The 17000-nt window shown below is 46.6% G+C and overlaps 1 protein-coding gene across 1 annotated transcript in view; it reads left to right on the top strand.

Annotated features, from left to right (window-relative positions):
* Positions 1 to 17000, top strand: part of Smarcal1 (SWI/SNF related, matrix associated, actin dependent regulator of chromatin, subfamily a like 1) — a 45228-nt gene that overhangs the window by 1110 nt on the left and 27118 nt on the right. The window contains 9 exon segments of the mRNA XM_059278153.1: positions 198 to 234; positions 999 to 1831; positions 2508 to 2558; positions 5811 to 6023; positions 6768 to 6818; positions 11555 to 11741; positions 13374 to 13524; positions 14838 to 14862; positions 14865 to 14995. Coding sequence (XP_059134136.1) covers positions 1057 to 1831; positions 2508 to 2558; positions 5811 to 6023; positions 6768 to 6818; positions 11555 to 11741; positions 13374 to 13524; positions 14838 to 14862; positions 14865 to 14995 — 1584 coding nt within the window. The 5' untranslated portion in view covers positions 198 to 234; positions 999 to 1056.

Genomic DNA, 17000 nt, shown 5'->3' with positions numbered 1-17000 from the left:
CAGATTTGGTACAGTGATCATTGCCCCCTTCTCCTCTTTATTTTTCCAAGAGTCACTTTGGTGTTGCATTTTGGAAATCAGGCTCTAAGGCCACCTGCAGATTGATTAACAGAAATGCAGTGAGGATTGGATTAAATACAAGGGGAGAATTTAGTGTATAGTCTCTGTGAGGCTAATGATCTTTTTCCTTCTTCCAGGTTGGAAACAGTTCATTTTAGCAAGTGTCACGCCATGGTATGTAGGGTTGGTCTATTTCTGTCTCATCCATTAACCTTTCTAGTGTAAAATGTAGTAGTCATTGTTCTTTCTAATGAAAGTTACATTTCACTGTAAAACTTTCTTGGGATCTGCTAACTCACTTTGACCAGGGAATGGGAAGGAGAAAAATACACCAGCTGAAATACAATCAGTTTTGGATTTAGTTTGCTTTTTCATCAAGGTCATTATTTTAGCATATGCTGCGTGTGTATGTGTGTGTGTGTGTGTGTGTGTGTGTGTGTGCTTTCATTTTAATTATAAAAGAAAACTCAGTTTGTCCTTTAGCTTTTTCTTGTGGACAGACATTTCCTGCCTGACCACCTGGTACCAAATAAATACACAGAGGCTTATATGAATTATAAATGCTCAGCCAATAGCTCAGGCTTATTACTAACTAGCTCTTACATTTTAAGTTAACCCATATTCCTTATTTATGATCTGCCACATGGCAGTACCTTTATGGCACATTTATCTCCTGCTCCCTCTGTATCTGGCTAGCAACTCCTGACTCCTCCCTTCTCCTTCCCATCATCCTTAGTTTGGTTGCCCTGCCTATACTTCCTGCCTGGCTACTGGCCAATCAGCATTTTGTTAAACCAATTTTAGAGACAAATCTTTATGGTGTACAAGAGGATTATTCCACAGCATTTTCTAATACATTTCCTGGGACAAAAACTTGTTAAATCAAAGTAGGAACATAGTGAACATAATTTTTATTTTAGTCTTTTTACCTTTCACAGTTTTTGCCAGCTTCCCCGTTAAAAGACGACATTTCTGTGTAAGCCCATTGGTGTTAAAATGTCCTTGCCACTCACAGAGGAGCAGAAGAAGAAGATTGAAGAGAATCGGCAAAAGGCTCTGGCCCGTCGAGCTGAGAAGTTATCAGAACAGCCTCAGAGCACAGCTTCAGGCCTCGATGTTGCTGGCCCTTCCCAATCCCAGCAGGGTCCTTTCTTGAATCTTCCAGCGGGGCCTTCTAAGCCAGTGGGCCATGGTGTCCTTTTCAAGCCGCAGAATCTCAACAATTCATTTCCTACTGATCAGAGACCTCACAGTTCCGACCATGTTCAGCCCAGCACACCAGAGCCAGCAAAGGGGATATGGAAGACCCAAGGAGGGAGGTCCACAGCTTGCTCAAGCCCTGCCCCGAGTCCTCCAAACATCTGTAACCAGCAGCTTTTGGGTTATAAGTCAGATCAGGGTCATCCCCAGGCTTCCCATCAGATCAAGTCGACACCCATTGCTACCACACCCCAGGAGCCTTTGGGTAAAGCACAGAGTGCCCAGGACACAGCGGCTTTCTCCTCTGGACCATTTCCCAGAGATCTCAAGTTAGAGGCCAAGACAGTGAAGCCCTCCATCTCTGGGCAGGGTGGTTCGGACACCTTTTATGCCTTAGGGGGAAAAACACCTAGAACAGAAGGCAGACCCCCAAAGAAACTGCAAACCTCATCCCAAAAAACAAGCTGTCTGCAGGGAACGTGCATAAGGATGGGAGATCGTTTCCGGGTGAAGATCGGCTACAGCGAAGAGCTCATTGCCGTGTTTAAGTCCCTGCCCAGCAGACGATATGGTAATGAGGCTTTTTCTCTTTTCTATTTTTGGACTCTCTTCTAACAGTTTCTCATAAATATTAAGAGGGCACGTTGGCACATTACATTTGTCTATTTTAGCTAGCGTTTCCCTTTGTAATAGACATTGTCTCGAGCAGCTGTCAAACTTAGCTGGTGCATGGTCATAGTGAGAACTTGCTTTGCTGAGGAGCCAGCTCCTCTGCCCGGTGTGGCATATGTGTGGTAGCATTGAAGCCTAAAAACAGTAGTTTGAAATCCGTAGATTTTTTTTTTTTTTCCTGTTCAGTTTTGAAAGTGATAACTACCTCAGTGATGTTGAGTAATGTGCTTGGGTTAGTTGACCTGATGGGAGAGCTGGGGTGTGGCTAGCTCTGCTTTTCCTCAGAGCTACTGCCCATATCGTTGCCCAACTACACGACAATTCAGAGGAGCTGGGTTCTCGTCCTCACTGTCTCAGCCCACTTAGTTAAATGCCTTCCCTGGGCCTGAGCTGCTGTCTGTACCAAATGGAATTACCTGTTTGCTGTTTGTCTCATGTAGAGATTTCTGTAAGCCTGTGAGAGCCTGCCAGTCAACAACTTTGAATTTGGCCTCGATCTGTTCAGGAAATAAACTCTCACAGGGTGTCAGAGCATAAATGAAGACGCAAAGTGATCAGCCTTCTGTTTATTTCAGATCCTGTTACAAAGACGTGGGACTTCAGCATGAGCGACTACAGAGCCCTGAGTAAGTGGGAAGTTAGCAGGGGCTAGCACCTAAGGGTTCTGTGAGAAGTTAGCAGGGGCTAGCACCTAATGGTTCTGTGCACTGGGTCTTCTCAGTCCTATGTTACATGATCTCTGTTATCTCTCATAACAACCACTTTACAAATGGGGAAATGAAGTCTCTAATGAGTAACTAATGCAGAGCCACACAGCTAATTAGTTATTCAACTGGAATTCAAACCAGAGTGCCTGTTCCCCCAGGGCTGTGCAGCACCAGCAGTGACCGGTGACTGTGTCAGGCCTTGCTCCTGGGGAGAAGATTGTTTAGCCTCTGACACTGGTTAGTGAACCCCAAAGTTCAGGAGCTCAGCCAGGTCCATTGTGGTGGGTCCACTCACCGTCAGCCCTGGGTGCACCACTGTCTTCTGAGTCTGTGTTATACCAATGTTTCTGTCCTGTTGTGGACTGTTTGTTTAACTAGGCAAAGATGTGTTACATTTGCTTATGTTGCAGAGTATTTCTTTAATTATGTGAAGGTGTGTGACATTTGTGTCTGCTGCCTTTGTTAACAATGTAAAAATGTGTTGCATTTGTTTAACTATGTAACGATGTGTTGCTGTTTCACCTTGCCTGCCTAAGGTACCTGAATGGCCAATAGCTGGGCAGAAGAGGGATGGGTGGGGCTGGCGGGCAGAGAAAAGTAGAGAATGAGAGAGAAGAGAGGCAAGAACAAGGGAGAAAGAGACGGAGACCCCCAGGGTCAGAAGCCAGGCAGCCACAGCCAGGCAGACGTGGAGGAAGGAGAAAAGTGAGATATACAGAAGGAAAGAAAGGTAAAAAGCCCTGGCATAAATCGTAGGTAAAGAGAAACAGATTAAAACAAGAGCTAAGGTAAGGCGAGCCTTCATAATAATAAGTCTCCGCATCATGATTTGGGAGCTGGTTGGTGGCCCCAAAGAAAGCCTGATACACTGTCCCCTTGTCCTGCTGCTTCTGTCGAAGAAATTGCTGGAACTCCTCTTGTTCCCCAGTCTCTCCTCATTCTCAGCAGCCACCTCTGCTGAATGTTCACCCATTCTCCTCTGCCCATTTCAGGAGCTGAGGGTGCATGCTCAGATCACTTCTCTGAGGATCTGGCATATGACAGAATTCTTGGGGTTCACCAGGACATTTTCTGGGGAGTGATGGGCCAATTTCTGCAGGCTTTTCTCTTTGTTTCCTTGGTCTTGTCTTTGTAAAACACGTGGCTAGGTGGTGTCCTGCTCTTTGGTAGGGCTGCTGAGGACTGGGCCTTAAAGAACAAAAATGTGTTTGCTCGGTTCTGAAGGAAAGGAATCTGAGGTCAGGGTGTGGGCAGGCTTGGTCCCTCCTGAGGCCTTTCTCCTTGACTCTTTGTGTGGTATGATTACTTTTTGTACTGTTCCACCTATTTTTTTTTTCATAATAAGAGTATTAGGCACAAAAGTCTCCATGTGGCTTTTTAGATGAAGTTGACTGGAGTATGTGGACCCTCTGGATGTCCTGACATCCCTTGCAGCAGCTTTGGAATTATAAATTGTATTTCCATTTTTAAGTTTCACATAGGTTAATCATTTTTGTATCTTTTTATAATTTTTATTTCAAATTATACTCTGTTTGTTTGTTTTAAGACAGGGTTTCTCTGTGTAGCCCTGGCTGTCCTGAAACTCAATCTGTAGACCAGGCTGACCTCAAACTTGGAGATCCGCCTGCTTCTGCCTCCCAGGTGCTGGGATTCAAGGTATGAACCCCCCCTCAGCTTTTATTTTCTTTAAATGCTGAGGATTAAACTCAAAGCCTTGTGCATAGTAAGCAACTACTCAACCACTGACGTGTATCCTTGGCCCAGTTATTCTTGTTAATATTCTCACATATCAATAAATAGTGTCCCCAGCAGTTACCGATTTAAATGTGTCTATGGATTCTGCACCCCCCTCCCCTTACTATAATGCTAGGAATTGAATCCAGGACCTCAGATGAGCTAGGTCAGCACTTGGGTTCTGAGCTATATTCCTAACCTGGATTTTGCTCTTTTAGCCCTACCCACACTCATCACACAAACACAGAGCATATTAACGCCCAAAGAAGGAGAATTAACTAGGCCCACGTTCTCTGGACTCAGCCACTACTGGCACCTGGATTCTGTTCATTCCCCACTTTTTTTGTCGTTAAGTGAAACAATGTTACCTTTGTATATAATTTGTACTCTGCCTTTCTCATAAACATTTTCATTTTAATGAAAGCTGGCAGTTGGTTCAGTGTGATGAATATGGGTGCTATAAGTGAACCTCAAAATATTTTGCATTATTGAACATAGTAAATTTTGTACTTTGTCTTTTCCAAAACTTCTTACTGACAGAAAACGTTAATGACTGTGTAACGTTTTGTCGTATGAATACGGCAGCGTTGCCCACATCATTTTCTTGCTGTTTAATTTGCTTCCTGTCTCCTGGTTTTGCGTCCGTAAGGAAGCCCTGTGCGCACAAGTTTCTGTCCGTACTTTCAGTTCCCAGAAGTAAGAGTCGTGAGCATCACCTCTTAAACTCATGCCTGTCTCACCAATTTTCCCAAAAGGTTTTTTTCTCACCTAGTAATGTAAATGTCTTTCTGTGGTTTTTGTTATTTGTTTTTTTTATCTTGCAATGTTGATAGTAAAAAAATGGTTTTCCATTCCTTCCGTTATTTGTAAAGTTGAACATTTCTGTTTTCTAGTCACTTTCCCTCCTACTTTCTAATTGGCTGCACCTCCAAGCTTTCATTTTGTGCTCTTGCTGCTTTTTAAGTTTTCTGCAAATGTCTTGTCTTAGCAGTTTTGCCTTTCAAATAAGCATCTTTTTTTTCTTTTTTTTTTTGACAGACTGCAAAGCGCATCAGTGATAGGTGATACAGTAATGTGGAAAGCCGTGTCCTTGTGGCCTCAGTCCTGTGTCTCACCTCCTTGTTGTCTAAGCAGTTGGTAGAGTAGTTCTGCAGAGGGTCCCATGGGTGCTTTGTGGTGTGTTAACTCCAGCAGATTCTCAGGCACAACAGAGATTACTTACAACGTTTAATGTCATCACAAGCGACACCCTTCTGTGAATTTCTGATATCTATTTCTTTTGTTTTTTTTTTTTTTTTTAAATTTCACAATTTTAGGGAACAGAAGAATTGCTGCCCTGCCCTTCTCTCTCTCTTGCCTTTCTGAGTGCCATGGATCAGGAGAAAGTCATCCAGTGTCATCCACCTAATTACTTCCACCCTTTCCTCCTCTTCACAGTGAAAGCAGCCGAGCGACTCTCCACGGTCTCCCTCCAGCCTCTGGAAGAGGTTGATGACAGTGTCAGGGGACAGAGCAGCCTTCCCTCAGCTCCATCTCTTGCCTTTGTCACAGGGAGGTGCATGCTCATCTCCCGGGCGCGCTTTGAGGTTGACATCGGCTATTCGGAGGAGGTGATCGCACTGTTTAAACAGATGGATTCCAGGAATTACGGCAAGTGGTTGATCTCCGAGAGATCTGTGATGGCACTGTTTGTCTCTGTCTTTGATTGTCCAAACTGACTTTCCTGATGAGGTATAACTGTATCTATAGGACAGTGACACCTCACTTGTCACAGAGAGTCAACACGTAATGGCAGCTGCTTTATCGCTGAGTTTCCCAAAGAGAACATTCTACTGTTTTCTTAATTGCCTGGCCAGGGTTGTCTTGACAAGTGCAGGTACTTTGCTGCCTTGACTTTAAAACCCATTTGCTGGGGCTGGAGAGATGGCTCAGTGCTTAAGAGTGCTGCTGCTCTTCCAGAGGACCCGGGTTCAGTTCCCAGCACCCACATGGCGGCTCACAACTGTCTGTAACTCCAGTTCCAGGAGACCTGACCCTCATACAGACATAGGTGCAGGCAAAACACCAATGTACATAAAATAAAAATAAATAATTAAAACATTTTTAAAAGCCCATTTGTTTCTATTTTAGCCTTAGAAGAACAGAAAAACAGTAGTTGCCCTACAGCTGTGCCCTAAGACAGTGGGGTCAGACTTGGGCATGCGCAGGAAATGCCGGTTGCTAACACTGTAGCTCTGGGATTGGGGAATGTTGGATGTCTTTCTAAGAAGTTCCCTGGTGGTGGCTGTGGTACCAACCTCAGGACCACCACGCCCATCATGAGAGCTTGCTGGAGGTTTATGAAGTTGAAAGCGAATGAGTGAGTGTGTGCCTCTTTCTCTCTCCTCCTTGCAGATGCCAAGACCAGGAAGTGGAGCTTTCTCCTGGAGGAGCACAATAAACTGAGTGAGAAAGCCACCTCTCTGCTGTTTATCATGCTGTTAGCCTTTAGTCATAGCCTTAGCTTTAAAACGGCTCTGAAGAGAGGTTTCTCCTCCCCGCTGCTGTGATAGGGGTACCTCCATATGCGTGAGGGCAGAATAGCTGAATGAGAGAAGTGTCTAGCTTGCCTCATTCAAGCCTCCTGGCACCAGCAGCTTAGTGAAAACCTTTCACACACAGGGCTGTTGATGCATAAGGGCAAGGTGGTGCTGTTGAAGTTCTCAGGGCCTGGAAGTCTTCTTGCCATCATAGACAGTTAAAATGAAGGATACAGACGTGGGAAATCAGAGGAGTGCCAGGATCACATAGCTGGAGTGGAAGTTACGTTAGACAGCCTCTCAGTTTACCTCCAGAACCCGATGACCAAGAAGGTAGATGGGGTTGTGGTTTGAGGCTGCATCGTGGGTTACCTTCTGTCAGATGCAGAGGTCTGGACCTGATGCGAAAAATTTGAGCAGGACTTAGAGACTGACCGAGAGCAGGGACGTGTGCGTTGCTACCATGACCACAAAAGGGAGCTGCCTGGTTGGCTCACCCTTTTCTTCCTTGTACCCTTCTCGGATGGATGAGAATTGTCATGTGCCAGAGACAGGTGGCTGTGGTCATAGCTCAGCCTGTTCTGGAACACTAGTCTTCTCTAACGTAAAGCAGTAGTGATTTTTCAGTTGTATTTCCCCTTCCTGCTGCCCTGTGGACTTATTGGGCCTCCCAGATGGTGAGAGGAGCTGTGTGTTGGTACCAGTCACAGTAGTGAGCTGGCCAGCCTTGGGAGTGAGGAATCATTAGCTGCTGCTGCTGCTTCTACTTCTCCTTCTTCTCCTTCTCCTTCTTCTCCTTCTTCTCCTTCTTCTCCTCCTCCTCCTCCTCCTCCTCCTCCTCCTCCTCCTCCTCCTCCTCCTCCTCCTCCTCCTCCTTCTTCTTCTTCTTCTCCTTCTTTTTGTTTTGGTTTTTCAAGACAGGGTTTCTCTGTGTAGCTTTGGAGCCTGTCCTGGAACTCACTTTGTGGACCAGGCTGGCCTTGAACTCACAGAGTTCCGCCTGCTTCTGCCTCCTGAGTGCTGGGATTAAAGGCGTGTGCCACCACCCGACTGCCATTAGCTTCTTGTCCTTCAGGCTAGGGCTTTGAGGAAGAGGGCAGAGCTGGGTTGCTTCCTGTGCCCCGTGTCTCCTGACTTACTGTGTAGTTTCAGACATCAGGGAGATGGCTCACTATTTTGTGTCCCACTGTCCTTTTGTTAAGCAAGGACATTTTGGGGCTGGAGATCATTGTTTACCTAGCATACCTAAGGCCTGTGTTTGATCCAGTGTGTGTGGTGGCATGTACCTATTATCCCGATACTCAGGATGTGGAGGCAGGAGGATCAGAAGTTCAAGGTCATCCTTGGCTACCTAGCAAGCTTGAGGCCAGCCTGGGCTACATAAGACCCTATCTGAAAAAAAAATTTTTTTTTTAATTTTTTTATTTTTTAAAATCCGTATCTGTCTCACTGGCAAACAAATACAAAGGAATAATAAATACAAAAGAAAAACTTTTTGTTCCTTGAGGAAGGCCTTGCTGTAAACTGCAAGGTTAAGTTGAATATGAGGTGGTGCTATTTTAGTATCCATAAAAACTGGTCGAAGCAGGAAGGATGGCCAGTGCAGATCGGAAGTTCTCTGACCGTTGTTTGGAGCTTCTGATGCAAAGAGAACTGTTGGCCTAACCTGAATTTTTGATGAGAGACAGGAATTAGTTCTTTCCTGTCCCTTCATTGCCTTTCTTGACCAAGAAAAACAAATATGTGAGCAATAAAATTCTCTGCCTTTTATGGACCGACAGGGCAGGATGCTTGGCATTAGCAGGTGAACGCAGTGCTGGGAAACCGTGCGTCAAGGCTCAGCCTCCCATAGTGGCTCCTAATGTTTTGCAGGCTACAGAATTTAAAATATCTAATGAACTCATGAGCACACTTCTAGAGTTTGTATTAGACATTAGTAATTCTCTAGGCCCGGAGTCGGTAATTCGAGATTTATAATTTTTATTTGTTTTTTTTCCTGGTTACATTGTCTCAGTAAGCAAACCTTTGCTCGCCTTACTGGGGACATTTTGGGGTCACAGTGGCATCAGTGGTGGTGGGAATAAGATTTAAACTTCTCCTGCATTTGTAACCGTTAAGAAGTTCTGAAGCCAGCTCTGAGCACTGAGAGGCCCAAGTGGGCACTCCGGAGAGAGCCTGGTTCGGTTTCCATCTGTGCTGCAGACCTGGGGAATTTGCACCTTCCTTCTTCCCTGCACATCCTCTTCCTCATGTGTCAAATCAGATTATTGACGCCACGCTAGTTGAGCACACGCATGAGATGCTAATTAAGAAATGGTGGTGAGGCCTGCGTGTGTCATCACAGACGTGGCGAGAGTCATTTTCTCTAGGAAAGGGACTCAGAGGTTTCTCTTCTTTCCAAGCGACTGGACGCCTTCTGCCCACAGTGAAATTGGCATGAGGCCGTTTGTTTTTCTCTGGCTGTCACAGTCCAGAAGGGTTCTCCGTGATCCCGTCTTGTCAGCTGCTGTTTGGAAACACTCGCATCTCTCAGCTGTGTGGCTAGCACATTCTGCCGGCGAGCTTTGTGTAGAAATAACTTCTGTGTGACTCACGAAGCCAGACGGCACATGCCTATCATTCACCAGCACTCGTAGAAGGACAATAGACAGTGCTGACGGGGAGGGCGGAGTGCTCAGAAGCACCCGGTGAGCTGAACTAGCAGCACAACAAGACTTTGGAAACAGAGACAGTGGCGTCGGGTGCGTCCTCGCTGAGTGGTTGAAAGAACGGGTGCTAACAGAGGCCTTGCAAGCCAGCCTCTCAGCAGCGCCTAGCTTTCCGTCCCCAGGTACTTGAGTTCTGAAGATTGCTAGCATTATGATGAGAATGGTCTCTGCCAAGTACATTGAGTGCTCCATCCCCCGAAGTTTGTATAAATTAGCACGTTCCAATTTAATCTAAGAGACAAAAAGTAGATTTCTACATCAGTGTGGAACGGCCTACTTTATATTAAAGCCATCAGCCTAACCTAATTTCTGTTGTTAATTCTATTCATGGAAACTTTCCAGAAACAACTGGGGTATGTGTTTGTGTGTGTGTATACATATATGTATGTATTGTGTTTGAGTGGGGAGGGCACACATGATCAGAGGACAAATTATATGAGCCAGTCTCTTCTACCATGTGGGTTCCTGGGATTGACTATAGGTTTCTAGCCTTGGTGGCATGCATCTTTACCTGCTGGGCCATCTCACTAGCACCTGATAATTATATTTAGTAAAGGACAAAGATTGAATTAAAAACAAAACAAAACAAACCAAAAATACTAAGCAACTGAAGCTAACAGTAGATGGCACAGCTGTCCGTGTTCACATCTGTGTTAGCCCTAGTAATCCACTGGTGGTTGAAGCCCAGAACTTTGGGAATACCCTTGAAGTATTAAGAAACAGTATCTTGAACAGAGGTGATCATGATCGCTTCTATGTTCAAGAGAACCATAATTTTACCAGTTTAAAAAAAAAATGTTTTATCCAGGTGGTGGTGGGGCACGCCTTTAATCCCAACACTCGAGGCAGAGGCAGGCAGATGTGAGTTTGATCCCAGCCTGGTCTACAGAGCTGTGGCCTGTGTGTGGAAATCTGAAGGAAACCTCTGGAGCCTCATTTTTTAGCTTTGATACAGGGTCTCTTCATTGCTTTTCTGCTGCATACATGAAGGTAGCTGGTCCAGGAACTTCAGGAGATCCTCCTGTGTTTGTCTGCTGTCTCCCTGGAGGAACCTGGGATTCTAGACTCATGCTGTGCATCTGGCTTTGACATGGTTCTGGCTATCCAAACTGGTTCTCACGTTTGCACAGCAAGCTCCTTTACTCACTGAGCCTCTCTCTCTCTCTCTCTCTCACACACACACACACACACACACACACACGCACACGCACACGCACACGCACACGCACACGCACACGCACACTCCCGTGACAGGTACTTCAGCTGCTTCCCTGTAGAGATGACAACTCTAGAACCCTCCCCAGAGGAGATTGTTATTTTCATATGAAACGAGGTTGAAAGTGTGTGTCTGTCTTGGTTGGCGCCTGTGCGTGCACTCTGCCTTTCGCTATTGTTTGTTAGTAACACTGTGGTCCTGCCAGTCTAACTTGGGGACCCTAGTGGCTTCTCTCTGAAGAGCACAGTGTTTCTTCTGCTGTCGACAGAAGGCCACTTAAGGGCCCTCTCTTCCCCCAAACACTGAAGCCATCAGAACAAGGCTTCGTTCTACTGAAGACTGGCTTTTTTAGGATCTTTCTGGGATGATTTTGAATGGCTATTTTAATAGGTATGAGCCTTTCTGTATTTGAATGGAGCTATAAAGAAAGAAAATTAATTAGGTTGAAAAAAATCACGAACCTCTGATAGTTCTTTCTAGTATGGTATAGTCAGCCAAACCACTTTTGCATTACTGAATACCCTCTTACCTGTAGGTATAAGGACTAGAGAGAGAAAACACTGGCGTTTGTCTGGTCCAGTGCTCAGCTAGTGGCACGTTCTGCAGTTAGCCCTCGTAAGAAGACAGCATGTAGCCGAATGCCTCTTGCCGAATTCTGTGTACTAAAGCCCTTTCTCTCTGTCCAGGTCTTTTGGACCTGTGCATTCTGGTTCACACGCCTCTGTTTTATCTTTCCAGTTACAAAGGCACGTGATCTCCGGCAAGTTCGGCTGGACCCTCTGCCCAAGACAGTGACCCTGGCATTTGCATCTCAGCTGGAGAAGACGTCTCTCAATGCCCAAGCAGACGTGCCTGAAGCTGACCTTTCTGGAGTGGATGCCAAGCTTGTGTCTAACCTCATGCCCTTCCAGAGAGAGGGAGTTAGGTAGATTCCTGGTCTTCCTCTTGCTCTCTCTTGCTTGAATTTCATCACTTAGCTCAGGTGGGGGTCAAATGCCTCTTATGAATCCTTACATGTATTCATTGCATACATGTCTGGAAGCATCTAGATTAAACATTAAACAGCCAGGTGTGCTGTTCCCAAAGCTTATTGTTACCATTGGTTTCCAATTCTGTGAGTTAACCAGAGCTTTGGATTGCAGGTGCTCATCAGCTGAAGGAAAGAGATTTCTCCCCAGAATTCTCTGCTTTAGCTCTGCTTTCTCCTTAGCTCGCACGCTGCTCAGCCAGGTGCTGTTTTCAGGGGCTTGTGGCTGGTGTTCCATAGTTTGGCAGCATAGACTAAGGCTGTTTCTGTGCTACAGCAAGGGAGGCTGCTTCCTGTGGCTGCAGAGAGGACGAGGAAGTACCCTGACAGGATACCCATTGGCCCATGTGCTGCTGGGCCTTGGTGAGCTGGCCTCTGGTCCCCAGAGAGCTGCTCAGTTGTTGCATCTTGGGGAACTTACCAGAAGGCCAAGGGCAGCTGAAAAGTCTTGTAGTGCCCACAAGCCAATTAGAAGAGATTACTCTCTGTTTTTACTGTGTAAGAGGGAAAGAGAAGAGCTATCCACCAGGTTTCTGAGCCAGCAGTTAGTTTCACAAATCCGATGAGAGAGGACTGGAGTTTGGAGCTGGGGACCAGATGTCTGATGCGCAGACTCTTTGTAGTTTCTCGGTGATTCATCTGCAACACGAGCAAGTCATTCACTGTTTCTGCTCTCGCTACCTCCCTCCCTCCTGTGGGATGATGGTTATAACAGAGACTGTTCCTCCGAGTTGAGGAAGGTGCCAGGCACCTATCATAAGTGCTTTTTTTCACTCTTTCTTCCACCTGTGGGTCAGGCACTGCTTCCTCCGACCTCACCGGTGCACTTGGAGGTACATCAGGAGGCACAGTGACTGAGAGTAATAGAGTTGAGATTCCAGTTCAGGCCTGTCTGGCTCTACCCTCGTCTATAGACTGTCAGCAAGGCCCAGTGCACTTAAGTGCCTGGGAGCCGCCAGGCTGTGAAAAAACCCTTTGCTAGAGCCAAGTTCTCATCCTCTCCCCTCTCTGTCCTTTTTGCCCGTGGTTTTAGTCACTGCTGGCTCCACTCTGCTCCTGAGCATGTGGAGTGAGCTTTGAGTCTCAGGATGTCGCATTGCTAACTCCACTGACTCTCATTTCTTTCTGTCCTTCCCGGGCACGTTTCTCAAGGGAGATCAAACCCCTGGCTGTGGAGGTTGCATCATGACCTCTCGTGGTCCCCTGTGCTTGGTTCGGGTGGAGTTTTCTCACCGCGGCTTCACTCCTGACTCCTGCATCCTCCAGTTGCAGCCGGTTGTCTCCTGCATCCTCCTCCAGCGTACTTACCATCCTGCGTTTGCACTGTCTGGTTCTCTCTTGTCCTCCTAGTCTGTCTCCTAAATGGCTCCTGCCCTGTCCTTTCTGGAGAGAGCCTTGCTGAGAGCACAGCACATTCTTGTCGGTGTTGCAGCCTGCACAGAGGGCCCTCGGCTCTGTGCTGGCAGGTTGATTAAGATGGACAGAATGGCCCCGTGCGCTGTGATGCTCACCTACCCTGTGTGTTCGCAGCTTTGCCATATCAAAAAGAGGCCGCCTGCTGCTTGCTGATGACATGGGCCTGGGGAAGACCATCCAAGCCATCTGCATAGCAGCTTTTTACCGGAAGGAATGGCCGCTCCTGGTGGTCGTGCCCTCCTCTGTGCGCTTCACCTGGGAGCAGGTTAGATTTCTTTGCGTTGGAATCATTGGGAAGGGCTTCCTTAGGGCTAGAACATCACAATTACAGTGTAGAGGCAAGGCCTGGGGTCTTCAAAGGTCTAGATGTGGGTCAAAGACCAGCAGGAAGGCGAGTTGGTCCCTGAGAATGGGGAGTCATGTTATCCCCAGAGGGAGGCAAGCCAAGCAGTCACTAGCTTAGGGACCTAGTGCCAGTCCCTCGGCAGGTGCCATACCTCTGTGCCCTTGTAAACAAGACCTTCTTTCTGCACTGCACCCAATTTCTGGACTGTCTTTATTTCCTTTGTCTCTCCAATTCTGTGACACAGCACTCAGTGACCCACTCTACAGATAAACTAGGTCTCCAGGAGGTCAAGAGCTGTGCACCTACCTCCTAAGGAGGCATCTTCCTGACTTCTCTGCTCAGTGTTTGGCTTGCTGTAGGGTGGAGTCCATAGCATGTTTATGTTCCCCAGACACCCCAATAGATGGAGGCCTGATATAAACATTGAATAATGAATTTTTTTTTAATTTAAGCACATTCAGTGAAGGAAGACCTAGCTTATTTCCCAAGCTTCATGCTTTATGCTGCTGATGTGGGGTATCAGTTTCCTCACGGGTAACCTCTTCCTAAGGCGTCAGAGTGCAGAGGATGCACCTCAGCGTGCTGCTGGTGAGGTCTGGATCCTGCCACTACCTGTAGAGAGCTCCCAAATATCTGTGTGTGTTAGATTTCCCTCAGAACGTCCAGAAAGAGTGAGGTAGCTGCTTATAAACAGGACCAAGACTAGAGAATTGATGTCTGGACATAGGAGGCCCAAGCAAGGCCAGGGGCACCTACATGCTCAGGCTCCAATATGGGTGACACCCAGTGGCCTTCCTGCAGCCCAAGTTGCCTGATTTATCCAGTGATGGGCTTTGGGAGACAGCAGGTGGTTGAAGAAAACTGGCATAAATGTTTTTATCCTCCTCAGTAAACCCAGTTTGCCTTTATTGTCCGAGGCTCTTGTAGGGCCTTCATAAAATTCTTCGAATCATATTCTTCCAAGCAGGAACTGGTGTGCTGACCATCTAGAGATCACAGAGAAGATATCATAGGCATGTGAGGGGCCTGCTCACAGGAGAGAGTCCTGTCAGTACATAGTGAAGGGGGAGGAGTGGACTGGAGGCAGAGAGAGATGACCAGGCTTGGCAGATGCAGGAGGATGTGGAGAGGGAGTGTGTCTTCAAGGAATGTGAAACTTGGTCCCCACTGAGAACGCTGTCAATGCATTGGCTGGGGTCGTCACTTTGTTTACTGTCCCCTGTCACCTGCAGGCCTTTCTTCGGTGGCTGCCGTCTCTGAGCCAGAGAACATCAACGTGGTGGTGACCGGGAAGGGCCGCCTAACAGCTGGCTTGGTCAACATTGTTAGTTTTGATCTTCTTAGCAAGTTGGAAAAGCAACTAAAAACCCCCTTCAAAGTCGTCATTATCGTAAGTGACTTGGCAGAGATCTGAAGTATTTGACCTCTTAGACACTCTGAAAGGGCTCCTCAGATTTGGGAATTTGACCTCATTGATCCTCTCTGGCAATAGAAATCACTGCCTTCTTTGGTAGGAATGATCTATTCCTTTCCTGAAGTAGCTCTTATAGCTGACTGTGTACCAGACTTTCCTGAGGAGCATTTAAAATAGTCCATCCCTCCTGCGTTGTGAGTTCATGGATGGAGCCCAGGATGTGTGCACCAGACCATTCTGGGTCCCAAGGCCTGAAGCCTTGTCTGTAAGGTGTGTGCATGCATTGGTACCACCTTGTTAATGTGGCTCAGACATAGAGTTCAGCAGTCAGTCATGTTCTTCCACCTGGTATGAAGACACGTCGCCATCCCTGCTAGAAGAAAAGCAGTTTTTACTTGAGTTGTTTTTAAAGACATCTGCACTTGCTTCCAAGTCTGACAGTGTTGCTTTCAGCAACTGGCTTTCCTTTGCGCTCTTCACACATTTCGTGAACACCTGGGCAGACTTGGTGCCTAGCCAGCTGTGAGCATAGAGTATGTGGGCATGGTTCCCAAATACAAACACGGCTGGAACCCAGAGCAGGGAAAGAGAAGAGATGGTTGTAGACCTCAGGGGATAGTCAGTGTGGTCTGGAAATGAGAACCACCCTATATTCTTAGTGTGTGCAAACAAGAACACATATTTTCTCAAAGCTATTTGAGTCATGAGTCTTTGGGGAGTCATGTTGGTCTTGGCACAAATTCAGGTGTGGTTTTAAAATAATTGTCAGCATTCTGGTGAAATGAAGTATTAACAGAAATATTCCGGGATGGTCTTGGTGGCTCTAGGATGTAGGGCCAGTGATGGCTGCCTTTGCTGACCGTGATCTTGTATTAGCTGTTTCATATGTAACCACTACTCTCCCCTGTGGTCCCAAGTGGCACTGCCTTTCATTCCCTTGAGCTGACAGTGCAGGCAGGTCCGTCCTTGTCCTTAGTTGCAGAGCTAGCATGTTGGAGAACCGTTGACTTAGCATGTTGGAGAACCGTTGACTGGAGCTTTGTGGCACGTGGCTTCCGAATTCATGTGTTTCTGTTCCTGGCTCATCACTCACCCAGCCTTGAGATTCTGGACAAATTGCTAGCCACTAGGGTTGGTCTGTCCTCAGATGCCACATACAGCCTGCATTTTCTGGCTTCACTGTAGTAAGGGATGAAGTGGCGGCTATCTACACACACATTGTAGATGAGGCTTTCTTTTTTGTTTTTTTCGAGACAGGGTTTCTCTGTGTAGCTTTGAGCCTTTCCTAGACCTTGCTCTGTAGACCAGGCTGGCCTCAAACTCACAAAGATCCGCCTGCCTCTGACTCCCGAGTGCTGGATTAAAGGCGTGCGCCACCACCGCCCGGCAGATGAGGCTTCTTCTCTTGAGCTGCTGTTGTTGTTTGCTCTGGCAGTGGTACCTTTTTACCCATGCTTGAAAGGGCCAGTTCCCTTTCATGCCTGGTACGTTTTCTGCAACTTCTCTCTATAAATGGCTTTCTCGTGACTTTTATGAGGACTTATCCTGAATCAGGATCATGAGTGTGGGGGGATGCTTTCTGGACATTTGAGAAGTCTCACACTGCCCATTTTGCTTTTGAGGCCCCTTTTGTTTATCATAGTTGAAATGGAGCAATTTGGGGAAACTTAACAGATTCAGGACAGAGGTAGGATTGCTAGTAGCCCCTGATACAGGAAATACTCATTAGGTAGTAGGACTGCTTTGCAGGCTGTCCCTGCATTAGCTTATTTCACACATAGCAATCTGATATTCTAGGAGATAGCATTATATCCATTATATGGGTAGAGAAACTGGGTACCATAGCTCAGAGCTATTTGGCAAGCAACTGGAATATGCCACCTAAAAACTTCCTCCTGGGTAATAATATGTTCACAACACCTTTGTTTTTAGAAAATATGAAACTTTTATGTTTCTTTATTTACAGAATGTACAACTGTAA

Source organism: Peromyscus eremicus, chromosome 13 (genome assembly GCF_949786415.1).
Source record: "Peromyscus eremicus chromosome 13, PerEre_H2_v1, whole genome shotgun sequence".
Classification (NCBI taxonomy): Eukaryota; Metazoa; Chordata; class Mammalia; order Rodentia; family Cricetidae; genus Peromyscus; species Peromyscus eremicus.
Note: the sequence above shows the minus strand (reverse complement) of the source record. Positions and strands in the feature narration are given on the sequence as shown.